The sequence below is a fragment of the Salmo trutta genome, chromosome 2 (genome assembly GCF_901001165.1).
Source record: "Salmo trutta chromosome 2, fSalTru1.1, whole genome shotgun sequence".
NCBI lineage: Eukaryota > Metazoa > Chordata > Actinopteri > Salmoniformes > Salmonidae > Salmo > Salmo trutta.
This window is the reverse complement of record NC_042958.1, coordinates 67,327,732-67,348,607: the sequence shown is the minus strand read 5'-3', so window position 1 is coordinate 67,348,607 and position 20,876 is coordinate 67,327,732. Positions and strand designations below refer to the sequence as shown.

Genomic DNA, 20,876 nt, shown 5'->3' with positions numbered 1-20,876 from the left:
ATTTGTAATAGTTCCTATTATGCAATTGTTTCAAGTCGCCAACAGATGACAGTATATCACCACAACCTCTTGAAAAAAATGACAAACTTACTATTCATCATTACCTACTCAATAATACGTGTTTCACTACTTATTTACTACATACATGAGTGGTCAGGACTGATGATGTTGACTGATTTCCTTATATGAACAGTAACTCAGTAAAATCTTTGAAATTGTTGCATCTTGCATTTACAGTTGAAGTCAGAAGTTTACATACATTTAGGTTGGAGTCATTAAAACTCGTTTTTCAACCACTCCACAAATGATAGTTTTGGCAAGTCGGTTAGGACATCTACTTTGTGCATGACACAAGTCATTTTTCCAACAATTGTTTACAGACAAATTATTTCACTTATAATTCACTGCATCACAATTCCAGTGGGTCAGAAAAGTACATACACTAAGTTGACTGTGCCTTTTAAACAGCTTGGAACATTCCAGAAAATGATGTGATGGCTTTAGAAGCTTCTGATAGGCTAATTGACATCATTGTAGTCAATTGGAGGTGTACCTGTGGATGTATTTCAAGGCCTACCTTCAAACTCAGTGCCTCTTTGCTTGACATCATGGGAAAATCAAAAGAAATCAGCCAAGACCTCAGAAACAAAATGGTAGACCTCCACAAGTCTGGTTCATCCTTGGGAGCAATTTCCAAATGCCTGAAGGTACCACGTTCATCTGTACAAACAATAGTACGCAAGTATATACACCATGGGACCACGCAGTCGTCATACCGCTCAGGAAGAAGACGCGTTCTGTCTCCTAGAGATGAACGTACTTTGGTGCGAGAAGTGCAAATCAATCCCAGAACAACAGCAAAAGACCTTGTGAAGATGCTGGAGGAAACAGGTACAAAATCATCTATATCCACAGTAAAACAAGTCCTATATCGACATAACCTGAAAGGCCGCTCAGCAAGGAAGAGGCCACCGCTCCAAAACTGCCATAAAAAAGCCAGACTACGGTTTGCAACTGCACATGGGGACAAAGATTGCATTTTTGGAGAAATGTCCTCTGGTCTGATGAAACAAAAAAATAACTGTTTGGCCATCGTTATGTTTGGAGGAAAAAGGTGGGGGCTTGCAAGCCGAAGAACACCATCCCAACCGTGAAGCATGGGATTGGCAGCATCATGTTGTGGGGATGCTTTGCTGCAAGGGGGACTGGTGCACTTCACAAAATAGATGGCATCATGAGGTAGGAAAATTATGTGGATATATTGAAGCAACATCTCAAGACATCAGTCAGGTGGTCGCTTGGTCGCAAATGGGTCTTCCAAATGGACAATGACCCCAAGCATACTTCCAAAGTTGTGGAAAAATGGCTTAAGGACAACAAAGTCAAGCTATTGGAGTGGCCATCACAAAGCCCTGACCTCAGTCCCATAGAAAATTTGTGGTCAGAACTGAAAAAGCGTGTGCGAGCAAGGAGGCCTACAAACCTAACTCAGTTACACCAGCTCTGTCAGGAGGAATGGGCCAAAATTCACCCAACCTATTGTGGGAAGCTTGTGGAAGGCTACCCAAAATGTTTGACCCAAGTTAAACAATTTAAAGGCAATGCTATCAAATACTAATTGAGTGTATGTAAACTTCTGACCCACTGGGAATGTGATGAAAGAAATAAAAGCTGAAATAAATAATTCTCTCAACTATTATTCTGACATTTCACATTCTTAAAATAAAGTGGTGATCCTAACTAACCTAAAACAGGGAGTTTTTACTAGGATTAAATGTCAGGAATTGTGAAAAACTGAGTTTAAATATATTTGGCTAAGGTGTACGTAAACTTCCAACTTCAACTGTATATTTTTGTTCAGTGTACATAATATTAAGTTGTCTTTATATTTAAATTGTCTTTATACTGTATTTCACTCAATTTTAGGTCCCACGGGCTGTTCCAACACATAATGACATGAACGTGAATTCTGACAGTGTAAAAGGCCCTTAGTTGACTCTTAAATGGTGTATTCTATACCCATTTGAAGAGAAACAAGTTATTAATGTGTTTGAAAAGATTAAAAACTCTATCAGGGTACCCTATTTAAATATTAGGAGACCCCACATGGGTCCAGGACCCCAAGTTTGGGAACCACTGTACTACCTGCTTGCTCAATGCTTCCTCTCTGTGTATCTCTTTTGCCTCCTTCATTGCAGCCTGACTCACCACTGTCTGTCTCACTACTCTCTATAAAGAAAAAGTATTTTGTTATGAGAACTTACAGTAGCCCATATTTTGATTATAGTTAGCTTAATTTCAGTCAATTGCTTCTGCTGAGGTCAGGCTCCGTTCAACGTTAGCTTCTAACTTCATCCTTCTAGTCAGCTAGTTATAGCTAGCTACCTAGCTAATAGCCAGAGCCATTGAGCTACCTAGCTAGCTAGACATCTGGCTGAAATATCAGCTACTATTTACCAATTGTACACTCATTCTCCGAGAGTCAGAGGGAGTTTGTTTGGGGGATGTCTGTTGACACTGCAGGAGTCGAGGGACGTTAAAAGAACTCTCACTGTCAGTGGCGTCTCTCTGCTACTTGCCACTGTAGGTCTGAGCTGAGGTAGTTTGTTTCCCATTGGACAAAGTGGTGACTGAATGCGCTAATAACACGGCAAATCTGGGGGGAACAGGCGAACATAGCGAGTATACATGAATCATTCATGATTCTACTCGTTCGCAGAGGTATGCGCGATTAGAACTCAGATCAAGAAGCCTTCTGAGCGTTGATCAATGCAATAATAAGTGAGTAAATGATCATTAACAAAATAAAAAGGTTGAGTAAACGGTATTTCACAAATAAAAAGCTGCATTTACCCTCCACTACATCCCTGGCTGGTTCTGGCAAAACCCATTCATAAACATCAATATCCTGCCAGGCAGGATCGAATCTACATGTGCCCGGCCTTTTAGCTATCGATGTAACGTTTGGCGACGCCTAATCAGTCACTTCTGTACCTGCCTGGCTGAGTGGCAGTGTGGGTGGAATGAGCGAGCTCGCCTGGCAACCAGAACGAGTAACAAGTGAGGAAATAAAACTTGGTAGTCTGCCTAGAAATTAATTCGCAAGACCAATACATTTTTCAAATATTTTTCATATTAACATATTTGATGACTTTTGCTTCTCCTCCCGTTTTAATTCAAGTACTTTTAAAGTACCAACTTGAGAAAATGTCAGATTTCAAGGTTTCCAAATTCAAGTACTTTGAGCACCTCAAGCACCTTGTGCGAACCCTCAACTATCATTCGGAGGACGAAAATATCTAGCTTTTGGGAAAGTTTCTTATTTTAAATTAGGGATGCACGATATATCGGTGACCATACCGGAATCAGACGATATTAGCTAAAAATGCCAACATCGGTATCGGCCCGGTGTCTAGTTTAATGGCGAAGTGCAAAACCGATGTCAAAGCTGATGTGCATACCTATATAACGTAGGTACATGACGTAATGACGCCACGTAAAATTTTGTGCTACACGTGCAACTCAGCATTCCTAACCTAGCCCACAATGTCTGCTGTGTGGATCGAGCAGTCAACAAGTCGAGCAGTCATTTGAAAGAGTAAGAACATTTCAACTCAATGGCGAAATCCATTAACGCCAAGATAATGGAATTCATTGCCCTTGACAATCAACCGTTCTCTATCGTGGGTGATGTTGGCTTTCGCAGACTGGTCGATCACCGGTACACACTACTAAGTGCGCTATTTTTCAGATGTTCCCCTACTGGAGTTACACAGTACAATAGCGTCACTGTTATTAGCTTCACGACTGACATTTGGATCAGCGATATCAGCCCCATGAGTATGCTGAGTCTAACAAGCACAGTGGGTCGTCGAAGATTTCGTACTGAGGAAAGTCGCATTGCATGCTCATGAATATGCTGGTTGTCATACCGCTGCTGCCATTTCAATGGCAACTTGGAAACATGAACACACTAGCTAGCTCCATTCGAACAACTGACTCGAGAAATAAGCTTATCAGTCAGTTAAGAGCAAATTCTTATTTACAATGACGACCTACCCCGACCAAATCCGGACGACGCTGGGCCAATTGTGCGCCGCACTATGGGACTCCCAATCACGGCTGGATGTGATACAGCCTAGATTCGAAACAGGGACTGTGGTAACGCCTCTTGCACTGAGATGCAGTGCCTTAGATCGCTGTGTCTATGTGTGTGTGTTAACTATACTGCTCAAAAAAATAAAGGGAACACTTAAACAACACAATGTAACTCCAAGTCAATCACACTTCTGTGAAATCAAACTGTCCACTTAGGAAGCAACACTGATTGACAATAAATTCCACATGCTGTTGTGCAAATGGAATAGACAACAGGTGGAAATTATAGGCAATTAGCAAGACACCCCCAATAAAGGAGTGGTTCTGCAGGTGGTAACCACAGACCACTTCTCAGTTCCTATGCTTCCTGGCTGATGTTTTGGTCACTTTTGAATGCTGGCGGTGCTTTCACTCTAGTGGTAGCATGAGATGGAGTCTACAACCCACACAGGTGGCTCAGGTAGTGCAGCTCATCCAGGATGGCACATCAATGCGAGCTGTGGCAAGAAGGTTTGCTGTGTCTGTCAGCGTAGTGTCCAGAGCATGGAGGCGCTACCAGGAGACAGGCCAGTACATCAGGAGACGTGGAGGAGGCCGTAGGAGGGCAACAACCCAGCAGCAGGACCGCTACCTCCGCCTTTGTGCAAGGAGGAGCACTGCCAGAGCCCTGCAAAATGACCTCCAGCAGGCCACAAATGTGCATGTGTCTGCTCAAACGGTCAGAAACAGACTCCATGAGGGTGGTATGAAGGCCCGACGTCCACAGGTGGGGGTTGTGCTTACAGCCCAACACCGTGCAGGACGTTTGGCATTTGCCAGAGAACACCAAGATTGGCAAATTCGTGACTGGCGCCCTGTGCTCTTCACAGATAAAAGCAGGTTCACACTGAGCACATGTGACAGACGTGACAGTCTGGAGACGCCGTGGAGAACGTTCTGCTGCCTGCAACATCCTCCAGCATGACCGGTTTGGCGGTGGGTCAGTCATGGTGTGGGGTGGCATTTCTTTGGGGGGCCGCACAGCCCTCCATGTGCTTGCCAGAGGTGGCCTGACTGCCATTAGGTACCGAGATGAGATCCTCAGACCCCTTGTGAGACCATATGCTGGTGCGGTTGGCCCTGGGTTCCTCCTAATGCAAGACAATGCTAGACCACATGTGGCTGGAGTGTGTCAGCAGTTCCTGCAAGAGGAAGGCATTGATGCTATGGACTGGCCCGCCCGTTCCCCAGACCTGAATCCAATTGAGCACATCTGGGACATCATGTCTCGCTCCATCCACCAACGCCACGTTGCACCACAGACTGTCCAGGAGTTGGCGGATGCTTTAGTCCAGGTCTGGGAGGAGATCCCTCAGGAGACCATCCGCCACCTCATCAGGAGCATGCCCAGGCGTTGTAGGGAGGACATACAGGCACGTGGAGGCCACACACACTACTGAGCCTCATTTTGACTTGTTTTATGGACATTACATCAAAGTTGGATCAGCCTGTAGTCTGGTTTTCCACTTTAATTTTGAGTGTGACTCCAAATCCAGACCTCCATGGGTTGATAAATTGGATTTCCATTGATTTTTTTATGTGATTTTGTTGTCAGCACATTCATCTATGTAAAAAAGTATTTAATAAGATTATTTCATTCATTCAGATCTAGGATGTGTTATTTTAGTGTTCCCTTTATTTTTTTGAGCAGTGTATTTAACTGTACTAGAATGCTTAAAAGGCCGCTAAAATTTTAAATATCGGTTATCGGTATCAGGTTTTTTGGCAAGGAAAATATTGGATATCGGTATCGGCCAAAAATGTCATATCGGTGCATCACTATTTTAAATACATTTGACATTTTCACCCCAAATTCTCTTGGGTCATTTTATATACATATTTTGTTGAAAAACCTAACTTATTTGAATAAAACACAAAATATGTTGCTGTAGTTTGTCCTTAAATCATACAAATTGTATACTAGTTCAAGTTTACATTAATCTATAATATTTATTATGTACAAACACAGTGTCTGTGGACATTACTGTAACACTTTTTCAAGTTCCTTATAAAAACTCCAATCAGCTTTTAAATAAAGTTGTATTCACCCATGATGCATTATCTAGAGGAGTAGTCCTTAGATGAGCACAAGTTAAGTTAATTTATTTGTTTATATGCCTTCAGAATTAGGATTTTATTCTCAAACACCCCATTTACCCCATTTTATAATAATTGTATAACTTAACTTGAAAGTGTTATGTTTAACTCAGGCCTTTTCATTAGGGGAGCAATGTAAAAAAAAATATTGAAATATTGATTTGTTTATACATTTTTTGAGATTTCCAACTCTGTTATGGTAATGAGAATCTTGTGAAAATGTTGGTAAAATAATTATGAAATAGATACTGATCCGTTGTACAAAACAAATTCATCAGTGATTGAATCATCTCTAACCAATCAGCGTATCAAATATTGATAATGTCGTCATGTAGTCCGGCTCTGGCCCAACCCATCGGCTTCTGGGACCAATCAGAATGGTCAGAATGTGTTTGCATTCTACAGGAGTCAGGGAGGAAAACAAATCCAGACTCATCATGGAGAAGAAACGCTAGTGGGCATGGCGTTTAGCCAGAAGCAATTGGATGGGTTGTCAGGCTAGCAGTCCTCCTGCGGGTAGGTAAAGTCCCACCCCGCTTTACTACCCATCCATCTGCCTGCTGTGCTGAACCTGTACCCACCATCCACCCGAGGGGATATGGAAGTCATGTTCAGTATCCCACCAACATGCACTTTAAACAATCTGTAGTTTTATCTGTTACTACTGTAGGGGTCGGGGCAAAGCAGTCAAGCCGGTCAAACTACAGCTATACCTATTACCCTTTGCCTATTTGAGACGCGACCTCATAGGGTGTGGTTAAAATAGGTGTTTCCAGAAGACTATGTGTACACAGTGGGAAGATAATGTGGACTTCTGGGGCCTGGGCTCTGCTATTACATACGGAGGCTCTGCTTAGCAACAGCTATGGTACTGATGGGTCTCATTATTCCTCCTCCACCAAACTTTACAGTTGGCACTATGCATCCAGGCAGGTAGCGTTCTCCTGTCATCCGCCAAATCCAGATTTGTCGGACTGCCAGATGGTGAAGAGTGATTCATCACTCTAGAGAACGCATTTCCACTGATCCAGAATCCAATGGTGGCGAGCTTTAGACTACTCCAGACGAATTTGGAACTTAGTAGTGAGTGTTACAACCGAGGACAGACGATTTTTACTCGCTACGTGCTTCAGCACTCGACGGTCCCGTTCTGTGAGCTTGTGTGGCCTATCACTTCGCGGCTGAGCCGTTGTTGCTCCTAGACGTTTCCACTTCACAATTACAGTTGACCAGGGCAGCTCTAGCAGTGCAGAAATTTGACGAACTGACTTGTTGGAAAGGTGGCATCCTATGACGGTGCTACGTTGAAAGTCACTGAGCTCTTCAATAAGGCCATTCCACTGGCAATGTTTGTCTATGGAGATTGCATGGCTGTGTACTCGATTTTATACACCTGTCAGCAACGAGCGTGTCTGATATAGCCAAATCCACTAATTTGAAGGGATGTCCACATACTTTTGTATATATAGTGTATGTGTGTATGCTATACAGTATTGTTGTGAATGTCATGTTAATAGGCACAATATCAATCATCACATTATCAAATCTGCCAGTAAAGGTCTCTCTGACCTTTAAATGGAAAGATAGCGAATCATCTTCGGATGAAACCGTCTTCAGACAGTGTTATCGGGGTTAGCGTTCTTTTTGTTTGAAATAACTTGGTCAATACTAAGCAATAACTCGTACTAAAATCAAACATATTGACAGACTGCACATATTAAAACATTTTATATGGCCTAACACAGAGATGGTATTTTCTTGAGGGCAAGCCTAGTTATTCCACATGTGTTCCACTAGCAAGAAAATCACTCTGACCTTTTAAAGGAAACTCATTTACAGAGATGTTCAGTATATCAGAGGTGAATAAGGGAGATAAAGGAGCCCTTTTTAATCAACTAGCCAACATGTAGACTGTAGACCCAGCTTAGGACCAATGAACTATAGTTTCTCTGCAGAGTAGGCTAAATCACAGCCCAGCATTGGCCAATTTGTCATTTCACCCATCTATTGATCTTTCCCTGCCAATTGTCACATCTCAACAGAGCCTTAAATACGTGTTTTTCTTTCTTCAGCTTGAGATATTACAGTTTGTTGGAGATTTACAGAGAGCTGTGTGGTTGGGGTGGGGGGATGCTTTGCCTGGCTCTCTCTTCACTCCAGAGCAGTCATGGAGAGGTCATGGTTATCAGTTGAAAGGAAGAATTACACAGGGACTGGGACAGATTGGCTGTCTTCTGACTTTTAATCACTGCCAAAGACATTTATTTCACTCAACCCCTCGCTCTCTCTGATGGGTGGTTTAAGCCTGAATCTGAAAGTGTCGATCAAAAGAGAGACTGCGTATGAGGGAAAGTTGTAGAAAAGCATTCTTTCGTGAGCCTTCCAAAACAAGCTGGCAAGGGACAGAGTCAGAGTCATGAAAGTTAGACAAAAACCCTACCGTTGTTAGGCTAAATCTTCAGGCTTATGTCATCAGTTTAGTCACACAACTACCATCCTGATTGATATGATTCACTGGCACACAATTTAGAACTGTTGACCAGAAGGACCATACCATACCTCCCAGTATTAGGCTAGTGACTGTTTAAGCATTTTCCCCACTACTTGATAGCTAATGGTACATGAGAAAACATTAAAATGTTCCTAAATATAGCATGAGTGTACCAAGTTTCATGATTTTATGCGAAAGTGCACAAGTGCACAACAGTTTTGGGCTTTTATCCGCTGGACTACCAGTTCCCACTGAGTTAAAGATGGGCAGTGTAACTGTCTGACATGAGATCCGTCTGAAGGGGCACTCACCATGGGGCACCGGTCGTGGTGAGTAGCCCTGACAAATGTAGGATTTAGGCCCTTACACAGGACAGGTGGCGCCCCCATCTGTGCCCAAGTCCACCCCCCCCACCCCCCACCCCCCCCCCCCCCCCCACCCCCCACCCCGTCACCTCATTCCACAGCGACATCATGCCCTCTAGAGCTTTGACTGGGAAACGCAAAGCATCATGGGATAACTTGAGCGTATGCAGAGCAGACGCCCTCTCAGCCATCATCATCAGGGAGCACGGTGAACATACGCATTTCGTAGACTCAATGTCTTAATGAGTAACATACTATGTTAGAAAGGTAAACAATGAGGCATTCTAAGATCAACAAAACATATATAAATACGTCTAGGTTTTGAAGAGCTTTCCTTGGCATCGTCATAAGTCAGAATGGTCAGATTTGATACCAAAAAAGCAAAACCTAGCCTATCTACTGGTTAATAATACGAGAGAAACATGGCAACATTTTAAAAAACATTTTTGTTTGGATTGTGGAGCTCCTGGGCTGAGTCCATCATCAGTGCTGCCATGAGTCAAATGATATTGAAGACTCCAGCTAGAGCTGCTCCACACAAATCCCGTTCCACGTGATTATTCTCAATTTCACAGCTGATGGTTTTTCCACATTGAGCTCAATCCAGCCTGAAAGAACACGCTTCTAAGACAGGAGGAGAAGCCAAGCTGTAGAATGAAGGATATGCAGGGTCATGGAGGAGAGCAGAACGAGTGCTGGGTCTATCTCTCTCCTTTCAAGCATAGAAAGACACAGGAGAGAGATGACCCAGCTGCCTTCACATCTAAAGCCCAGTAGACACACACGTAGTACACTGGAGTAATGGAGGTTCGAACACCACTTTCAATCTGGCAACCGAATGGCAGGTGAAAATGATGGTGTCACCCGAGGGAGTGGGTGGGTGGCAGGGGGAGGACCTGATGAGAGACAGCTTGGTGAGAATGATAGCCTGGTTCTGCTGCTGGAAACTCTTCCACAAATAGCAAGGAAGGACACACACCACTGCAGGAATGGTTTGATCCGATTTAGATTTGAAAGCCCTGCTGGGGTATGGAGGGTGTATCAGACCAAGGTCATTTGTAGGGGACAAGGGAAGATGAAGATAATGAAGATTATATTTTATCTTAGTAGATGAGTGGAGAGGCTGCACTTGGCTTGAGTTGCAGTTTTGTGTGCCATGGCAACACTCTCAGTAATGAGGTTAGTAGAGGTAATTTGTACATGTATACTACCGGTCAAAAGTTTTAGAACACCTACTCACTCAAAGGTTTTTCTTTATTTTTACTATTTTCTACATTGTAGAATAATAGTGAAGACTTCAAAACTATGAAATAACACATATGGAATCATGTAATAACCAAAAAAGTGTATTTTATATTTGAGATTCCTCAAATAGCCACCCTTTGCCTTGATGACAGCTTTGCACACTCTTGGCATTCTCTCAACCAGCTTCACCTGGAATTTCCAACAGTGTTGAAGGAGTTCCCACATATGCTGAAAACTTGTTGGCTGCTTTTCCTTCACTCTGAGGTCCAACTCTTCCCAAACCATCTCAATTTGGTTTATATCAGGGAATTGTGGAGGCCAGGTCATCTGATGCAGCACTCTATCACTCTCCTTCTTGGTCAAATAGCCCTTACACAGCCTTGAGGTGTGTAGGGTCATTGTTATGTTGAAGAAAAAAATGACAGTCCCACTAAGCTCAAACCAGATGGGATGGCGTTTCGCTGCAGAATGCTGTGGTAGGCATACTGGTTAAGTGTGCCTTGAATTCTAAATAAATCACAGACAGTGACACTAGCAAAGCACCAACCACACCATAACAACTCCTCCTCCATGCTTTATGGTGGGAAATACACATGCGGAGATCATCCGTTCACCCACACCGCGTCTCACAAAGACACGGTGGTTGGAACTAAAAATCTCTAATTTGGACTCCAGACCAAAGGACAGATTTCCACCGGTCTAATGTCCTTTGCTTGTGTTCTTGGCCCAAGCAAGTCTCTTCTTTTTATTGGTGTCCTTCAGTAGTGGTTTCTTTGCAGCAATTCGACCATGAAGGCCTGATTCATGCAGTCTCCTCTAAACAATTGATGTTGAGATGTGTGTTACTTGAACTCTGTGAAGCATTTATTTGGGCTGCAATTTCTGAGGCTGGTAACTCTAATGAAGGTATCCTCTGTAGCAGAGGTAAGTCTGGGTCTTCCTTTCCTTTGGCGGTCCTCATGAGAGCCAGTTTCATCATACCACTTCATGTTTTTTGTGACTGCACTTTCAAAGTTCTTGAAACATTCCGTATTGACTGACCTTCATATCTTAAAGTAATGATGGACTGTCGTTTCTCTTCGCTTATTTGAGCTGTTCTTGCCATAATATGGACTTGGTCTTTTACCAAATTGGGCTTTATTCTGTATACCACCCCTACCTTGTCACAACACAACTGATTGGCTAAAACGCATTAAGAAGGAAAGAAATTCCACAAATTAACTTTTAAGAAGGCACACCTGTTAATTGAAATGCATTCCAGGTTACTACCTCATGAAGATGGTTGAGAGAATGACAAGAGTGTGCAAAGCTGTCATCAAGGCAAAGGGTGGCTACATTGAAAAATATAAAATATATTTAGATTTATTTAACACTTTTTTGGTTACTACATGATTCCATATGTGTTATTTCATAGTTTTCACTATTATTCTGGCCATTTGATTAATTGTTCAGCAGTCTTATGGCTTGGGGGTAGAAGCTGTTAAGGAGCCTTTTGGACCTAGACTTGGCGCTCCGGGTACCGCTTACCAGGAGGAAGCAGAGAGAACACTCTATGACTTGGGTGACTGGAGTCTTTGACAATTGTTTTGGGCATTCCTCAGACACCACCTGGTATATGGGGGGCGGCAGGTAGCCTAGTGGTTAGAGCGTTGGACTGGTAACTGAAAGGTTGCAAGATTAAATCCCCGAGCTGACTAGGTAAAAATCTGTCGTTCTGCCCCTAAACAAGGCAGTTATCCCACTGTTCCTGGGCCGTCATTGAAAATAAGAATTTGTTCTTAACTGACTTGCCTAGTTAAATAAAGGTTAAAATATATTTTTTTAAATATATAGGTCCTGGATGGCAGGAAGTTTGGCCCCAGTGATGTACTGGGCCTTACGCACTACCCTCTGTAGCGCCTTACGGCCGGAAGCCGAGCAGTTACCATACCAGGCGGTGATGCAACTGGCCCTTTAGTGTCATTGAATGCCGTCACTAGTAGTCACATTCCAGTATTTTATCAACATTGATATTTTAGGAGATGCAAACCATTGTTCAGGAGCGGGACACTAATCCGGACGCTTATAAGAAATCCTGCTAACTGCCCAACCCTCTTCCTGGACATCTACCGTCCTGTGGGTTTTCAGTCCAACCCTAATTTAACACACCTGATTCTTCTAATTAGCTGCTCAAAAAGACCTTAACTAGCTGAATCAGATACGCTAAATTAGGGTTGGACTGAAAACCTACAGGACAGTAGATCTCCAGGAAGAGGGTTGGGCAGTTTGCAGGATTTCTTATAAGCGTCCGGATTAGTGTCCCGCTCCTGAACAATGGTTTGCATCTCCTAAAATATCAATGTTGATAAAATACTGGAATGTGACTACTAGTGACGGCATTCAATGACACTAAAGGGCCAGTTCCCGCAATTAGACTTTCATGCAACAACTCCTTAGTCAGAAGGGTGTAAAATAAGTGAGGACAAGTGAATGGATGGGAGCTGAGATGATGCCTAGCCCTAATCTTACCATCTGACTTTTGAGTTCCAGTCAACCCTATCCTTTACTTTCCTTTCTCTTAAGAAGTGGATAAGAAATAAAAGGTTCTAATAAATAAACCACAGATAGAAAGAGGAAACCAGGTAGTCGCTGTTTCAGATTCAGGGATTATCTATAAGAATCTTTTAAAAAATGTCTTTATTCACTATGTCACAGCTGAATATCTTTCTAATCATTCTTCCATTAGCCTATATTTTATTTCCTTAAAAAATGTATAGGTAGACTACACACTTGCTCTGAAGCAAATACTAAGTACATGGAAATAAAGGAAGGGGGGGTTTCCCGATGTGATAGTGGCTCGTTGGGCAGTCTCAAACCGTTCTCTCTTAAGTCGTAATTTTTTCCCTGAGATGTTCTTTCTTGCCCATTATCTGAGGTATCAGGGAGAGGGGGAATCTAATGGAGTTTGTAATGGCCCTATCTCAGCTCTCCTCTCTGCAAAGGAAAAGCAAGAGGAATGGCCTGATAGGCCTCATATGAGCTTTTTGTCAAATGGAAGCTCAATGAAATATTCAGCAGTGTTTCTGTAGCACTGTAGACTGTGTGTCTTCTCCACTAGCAGCCTCTGTGAAAACAGCTCAAAAGGTTATGTGAGGTGGTCTGTTGGCACCTCATATGGATTTATATGCAAATCCTTGACACCATTTGATTCTTGTAGAAATGTCAATTCTGAAAACGGTAACCTGTACCTATGTTTTTCCTGTACAACTGTGGTCCTTCCGTGGGTGGTGGAAATTCAAACTTTTAATAAAAACTTTTATTGAATACAACCACAGAATTTTACCTAATGTGTGTTACTATGTAAACTATGTAATCTACGTAAACTGAGATTCAATTGGCACATGCACATTCGCGCTGAGTTGAGCAACACAAATGAGGGAAAAGTCGGTGGTTGTATTCAATCTTTTTTTTAATTAAAAGTCTGAATTTCAGCACCTTGCGGAAGGACCACAGTTGTACACAACAAACATACAGTTGAAGTCAGAAGTTTACATACACTTAGGTTGGAGTCATTAAAACTCGTTTTTCAACCACTCCACAAATTTCTTGTAAACAAACTATAGTTTTGGCAAGTCGGTTAGGACATCTACTTTGTGCATGACACAAGTCATTTTTCCAACAATTGTTTATTTTACTTATAATTCACTGTATCACAATTCCAATGGGTCAGAAAAGTACATACACTAAGTTGACTGTGCCTTTAAACAGCTTGTAAAATTCCATAAAATGATGTCATGGCTTTAGAAGCTTCTGATAGGCTAATTGACATCATTTGAGTCAATCGGAGGTGTACCTGTGGATGAATTTCAAGGCCTACCTTCAAAATCAGTGGCGCTTTGCTTGACATCATAGGAAAATCAAAAGAAATCAGCCAAGACCTCAGAAAAAAAATGGTAGACCTCTACAAGTCTGGTTCATCCTTGGGAGCAATTTCCAAACACCTGAAGGTACCACGTTCATCTGTACAAACAATAGTACGCAAGTATAAACACCATGGGACCACGCAGCCGTCATACCGCTCAGGATGGAGACGTGTTCTGTCTCCTAGAGATGAACGTACTTTGGTGCGAAAAGTGCAAATCAATCCCAAAACAACAACAAAGGACCTTGTGAAGATGCTGGAGGAAACAGGTACAAAAAATACATTGAAGCAACATCTCAAGACATCAGTCAGGAAGTTAAAGCTTGGTCACAAATGGGTCAATTTGTGGGCAGAACTGAAAAAGCTTGTGCGAGCAAGGAGGCCTACAAATCTGACTCAGTTACACCAGCTCTGTCAGGTGGAATGGGCCAACATTCACCCAACTTATTGTGGGAAGCTTGTGGGAGGCTACCCGTTTGACCCAAGTTAAATAATTTAAGGCAATGCTACCAAATACTAATTGAGTGTATGTAAACTTCTGACCCACTGGAAATGTGATGAAATAAATAAAAGCTGAAATAAATCATTCTCTCTACTATTATTCTGACATTTCACATTCTTAAAATAAAGTGGTGATCCTAATTGACCTAAGACAGGGAATTTTTACTAGAATTAAATGTCAGGAATTGTGAAAAACTGAGTTTAAATGTATTTGGCTAAGGTGTATGTAAACTTCCGACTTCAACTGTAGGTATAGGGAAGCATTTTCAGAATTTACATTACAAGAATCGGCTGATGGTGACTTGTGTCTCAGTTGTTAGAGCATGGCGCTTGCAACGCTACGTTTGTGGAATCAATTCCCACTGGGGGCCAATACAAAAATGTATCCACTCACTACTGTAAGTCGCTCTTGAGCATCTGCTAAATGACTAAATTGTAAATGTAATGTTGTTACTAGAAAATATCAGTTATCAAAACTCAACTCTGCCTTGAGAATAGAGTTGAGCATTCCTCAGCTAACCTATAACCTGCTCTGTGGTGTGAAAATACTTTCAAGTACTACTTAAGTAGTTTGTTGGGGTATCTGCACTTTACTATTTATATTTTGTGCAAATTTTACTTTTACTTCATTACATTCCTAAAGAAAATAATGTACTTTTTACTCCATACATTTTCCCCTGACACCCAAATGTACTCATTACATTTTGAATGCTTAGCAGGACAGGAACATTTTCCAATTCATGCACTTATCAAGAGAACATCCCTGGTCATCCATCCCTACTGCATCTGACCTGGCGAACTCACTAAGCACAAATGTTTTTTTTGTAAATGATGTAAAGTCAATTAAAAATACAAGAAAATTGTGCAGTCTTGTTTGTTTAATATAAGGAATTTTAAATGTAAACTTGTACTTTTACTTTTGATACTTAAGTATATTTTAGCAATTACATTGACTTTTTAAATGTAAGTATATTTAAAACCAAATACCTTTAGACTTTTACTCAAGTAGTATTTTACTGGGTGACTTTCACTTGAGTCATGTTCTACTAAGGTATCTTTACTTTTACCCAAGTATGACAGGTACTTTGTCCACCACTGAACCTGCCTGTGTAACTACCATGTTAAAACAGAGGCATTATAGACACATAGGCTTTGTGTTATCACCAAAATAATGTTTTACTTCATAAAAACGATTCCTTATGTAATGAAATAACATTAATAATCTTTTGGAAATTAAGTAAAATGATTGTGTCAACAACGGCATTTCCAGAGTGCTACCACAGTTGCACCATAACGTTACTTGAAGTTGACAGAATTAATAACGCACCAACCACGACTCACTATTGTATCCGTTCTGACTATTCAGTTTAACAAACTTTTTTTCTAGAGAGAAGGGTAAACTAGTTTTACACGATATCATAACCCTCATGAATGTAAAAGTCGATTTAGATTCATTTCGGCGGCTAATCTACCACAGGTAGGCTAGTCTACTCGTCGATGTACTAACGGACGCGCTTTATCTTCATGCACAAAAACAATAGGCAATACGTTAGCAAAAGTATGTCATTTCTTAGTATTTAATATATTGTTCGCCTACCTGGTCTGGACTGTTTCAAAATAGCTCCGTGTTCGTTTGTACCGAACATTGCTCTACCGGTTGCGGATTGAAGTGCGCCGCTGTGTCTCACAAGAGCGCCAAAATAACCTCGCTAATGGGCGCGTGCTGCGGCACGGGTTAGCCTGGTCTCATAGACGAGACATAACAAGGTTGAACCGGTGAACGCAAGATACAATTCCATCTATTCAACTAATAGGGGGGGGGGCTCTTCATTTTTCTCAGAGCCCATGTAGGTCACACATGGTATGTGTATGTTGTTGATCATTTTTAAATGTATATTACAACTCTGTTAGCCTACTCTTAAAATTAGTAACATGTATTTGTGGACAGCTCATATAGGACAGGTGCTCTATATCTATTTGGAGGCTCATTACTTCAAGATCTATAAGATCTAGAAATAGCAATGTTAAGATTTCAATACTCAACTTCAAAACACATTATGACATTAAATAAACAGTCTCCATCTCAGTTCGGTCAAAGGAAAAACTCTGTTTATCTGTGGTCATTTTCATCCCACACAAAAATAAGGCGGCCAATTGAAGGAAAAATGTGTTGTTAAATAATGACAGGCATAGCTAACAGTGTCTGTCAATGTTTACTACTATTATTAACCCCTCGCCAATAACAGTCACTTTGTGAAGATATATCTGCTGGCGGGTCAAGGGAAAATGTTGACCATGTTGTATCACTCCGACACTCCTCTGCCTTGTAGGTCTCATTCAAATTGTTGGGCCACGTTCAAAAGCGGATGCCTGTGGGTGACTTTGCCACAGATATATGCTTGTGTGAGCTCTGCCCAGTGTGCAGTGGCATGTGTGTGTGAGACAGCTGTCAGCCGGACAGTGATTGATGTGCTGTGGAAACATACTTGGAGTTTTAACTATGTCCTTCCCCTGGAAGTCCTTTGGCACCCTGCTTGACCAACGGCAAGGCTCCCTAAAAATAAAAGCTGAGTGTAGAGCTCACAAACACACACACATACACACACAGGGGTGTCATGCACCCCAAAAATCTGAGGGGGCAAAGAGTTCGAGAGGATGGCTGGGGGTGGTCTGCAGGGGGGCTAGGCATTTTTGAAACACCTGGAACAACTTTTTCCTGCAATCTAGAGCCATAATCATTATGCTTATATCTATGTCAAAAATATGTTTATTTTTCTGCATTTATAAGCATACATATTGAGCTGTCTGTTTTCTCCTGACTGGTGGTTTATTTTTTTAAATGTGAGTCTTATTTAGTACATTTAGTAATTGCTTGCTTTTCTAAAGTCTACCAACCTTGCCAGCAGGCATACCAGCTAAGATACACAAGCTAGCTACTCTAACTAGTAATATTACAGAGAAACAACAACAAAAATGAACACATATTTTTTTTATATACAGAATATATATATATATATATTACATTTTTTTTAACAGGAGACATCTGAGGGGGTACGTGCCCCCTATGTGCATGATGCCTTTGCACACACAGACAGACAGACAGACAGACAGACAGACAGACAGACAGACAGACAGACAGACAGACAGACAGACAGACAGACAGACAGACAGACAGACAGACAGACAGACAGACAGACAGACAGACAGACAGACAGACAGACAGACAGAGGGCTGTAAGATAACACTCCTCATCAGAAGCTACCACACAAAATGACAACTATTCAATCTGTATTGCTGAAGACCCCATAGCCCAACAAAAAAATCCTAAAATAACACTTTCACTATCACCCTTGTGCTAAAAATATCTATTGAAATATTTAAGTAAATGTCGTCAAGCCTGATTTTGTTCCATCACCCACAGCCAAAGATAATAACATTTTGTATCATCCAATGTCTGTGATGTTTCTGGAAGACGTGATGACATCGTCGCTGCTCACACTGCTTCCAGTGCACAGCCATTATCGGCTCTGTAAAGCAAAAGGCAACCACCATGAAACGGCGTTTGCAAACGTGAGTAGATTACATTGAAAAAAACAGTCAGCAATTTTGGTCTCCAGTTCATATATAGAACATTGCCTTTCAATTTCAATCCCGCTATATATATATATATATATATATATATATATATATCAACATGTAAAGTGTTGGTCCCATGTTTCATGCACAAAAAGCTTATTTCTCTCAAATGTTGTGTCCAAATTTGTTTACATCCCTGTTAGTGAGCATTTCTTCTTTATCAAGATAATCCATCCACCTGACAGGTGTGGCATATCAAGAAGCTGATTAAACAGCATGATCATTACACGGGATCACCTTGTTCTGGGGACATTAAAAGGCCACTCTAAAATGTGCAGTTTTGTCACACAACACAGTGCCGCAGATATATCAAGTTTTGAGGGAAACTGCAATTGACATGCTGACTGAAGGAATGTCCACCAGAGCTGTTTCCAGAGAATGGAATGTTAATTTCTCTACCATAAGCCACCTGCAACATAATTTTAGGAAATTTGGCAGTACGTCCAACTGGCATCACAACCGTAGACAACACATATGGCGTTGTGTGGGTGAGAGGTTTGCTGATATCAACGTTGTGAACAGAGTGACAGTGGGGTTATGGTATGGGCATGTATAAGCTACGGACAATGAACACAACTACATTTTGTCAATGGAAATTTGAATGCACAGAGATACCATTACGAGATCCTGAGGCCCATTGTCGTACCATTCATTCGCCGCCATAATGATAATGCATGGCCCCATGTCGCAAGGATCTATACACAATTCCTGGAAGCTGAAAATGTCCCAGTTCTTCCATGGCATGCATACATACCAGACATGTCACCCATTGAGCCAGTTTGGGATGCTCTGGATCGACGTGTACGACAGCTGTTCCAGTTCCAGCTAATATCCAGCAACTTCACACAGACATTGAAGAGGAGTGGGACAACATTTCACAAGCCACAATCAACAGCCTGATAAACTCTATGCCAAATCAAATATTGCGAGTAGCGAAATGCTTGTGCTTCTAGTTCCGACAGTGCAGCAATATCTAACATGTAATCTAACAATTCAACAACAACTACCTAATACACACAAATCTAATAAGAATATATACATAGAAATATATGGATGAGCAATGACAGAGCGGCATAGGCAAGATGCAATAGATGGTATAAAATACAGTATATACATATGAGATGAGTAATGCAAGATATGTAAACATTATTAAAGTGGCATTATTTAAAGTGACTAGTGATCCATTTTTTTAAAGTGGCCAATGATTTAAAGTCTGTATGTAGGCAGCAGCCTCTCTGTGTTAGTGATGGCTGTTTAACAGTCTTATGGCCTTTAGATAGAAGCTGTTTTCAGTCTCTAGGGCCCAGTTTTGATGCACCTGTACTGACCTCGCCTTCTGAATGGTAAAGGGGTGAACAGGCTGTGGCTCGGGTGGTTGTTGTCCTTGATGATCTTTTTTGCCTTCCTGTGACATTGGGTGCTGTAGGTGTGCTGGAGGGCAGGCAGTTTGCCCCCAGTGATGAGTTGTGCAGACCGCACCACCCACTGGAGAGCATTGCGGTTGTGGGCGGTGCAGTTGCCAAACCAGGCGGTGAAACAACCCAACAGGATGCTCTCAATTGTGCATCTGTAAAACTTTGTGAAGGTTTTAGGTGACAAGCCAAATTTCTTCAGCCTCCTGAGGTTGAAGAGGCGCTGTTGCACCTTCTCCTCCACACTGTCTGTCTGGATGGACCATTTTAGTTTGTTCATGATGTGTACGCAGAGGAACTTAAAACTTTCCATCTTCTCCACTGCTGTCTCATCGATGTGGATGGGGGGTGCTCCCTCTGCTGTTTCCTGAAGTCCACAATCATCTCCTTTGTTTTGTTGATGTTGAGTGAGAGGTTGTTTTCCTGACACCACACTCCGAGGGCCCTCACCTCCCCCCTGTAGGCTGTCTAGTCATTGTTGGTAATCAAGCCCACTACTGTTGTGTCGTGTGCAAATTTGATGATTGAGTTGGAGGCGGGCATGGCCACGCAGTCATGGGTGAACAGGGAGTACAGGAGAGGGCTGAGCACGCATCCTTGTGGGGCCCCAGTGTTGAGGATCAGCGGGGTGGAGATGTTGTTTCCTACCTTCACCACCTGGGGGCGGCCCGTCAGGAAGTCCAGGACTCAATTGCACAGGGCGGGGTTGAGACCCAGGGCCTCAAGCTTAATGATGAGCTTGGAGGGTACTATAGTCAATGAACATCAGTCTTACATAGATATTCCTCTTGTCCAGATGGGATAGGGCAGTGTGCAGTGTGATGGCGATTGCATCTTCTGTAGACCTATGGAGGCGGTAAGCAAATTGAAATTGGGTCTAGGGGTCTAGGGTGGGTCTAGGGTGACAGGTAAGGTGGAGGAGGTGATATGATCCTTGACTAGCCTCTCAAAGCACTTCATGATGACAGAAGTGAGTGCTACGGGGCGATAGTCATTTAGTTCAGTAACCTTTGCCTTCTTGGGTACAGGAACAATGGTGGCCATCTTGAAGCATGTGGGGACAGCAGGCTGGGATAGGGAGAGATTGAATA

General features: G+C 42.1%; 1 protein-coding gene across 1 annotated transcript in view; it reads right to left on the bottom strand.

The window, feature by feature from the left end:
* The window catches only part of LOC115161268 (zinc finger protein 385C), a 144,893-nt gene extending 128,421 nt beyond the window's left edge, over positions 1–16,472 (bottom strand). Inside the window, exon 1 of the mRNA XM_029712108.1 lies at positions 16,335–16,472. Within this exon, the coding sequence (XP_029567968.1) occupies positions 16,335–16,383 (49 nt within the window). The 5' untranslated portion in view covers positions 16,384–16,472. The remainder of the gene's footprint in view (positions 1–16,334) is intronic.
* Between the last annotated feature and the right edge of the window lie 4,404 nt (positions 16,473–20,876).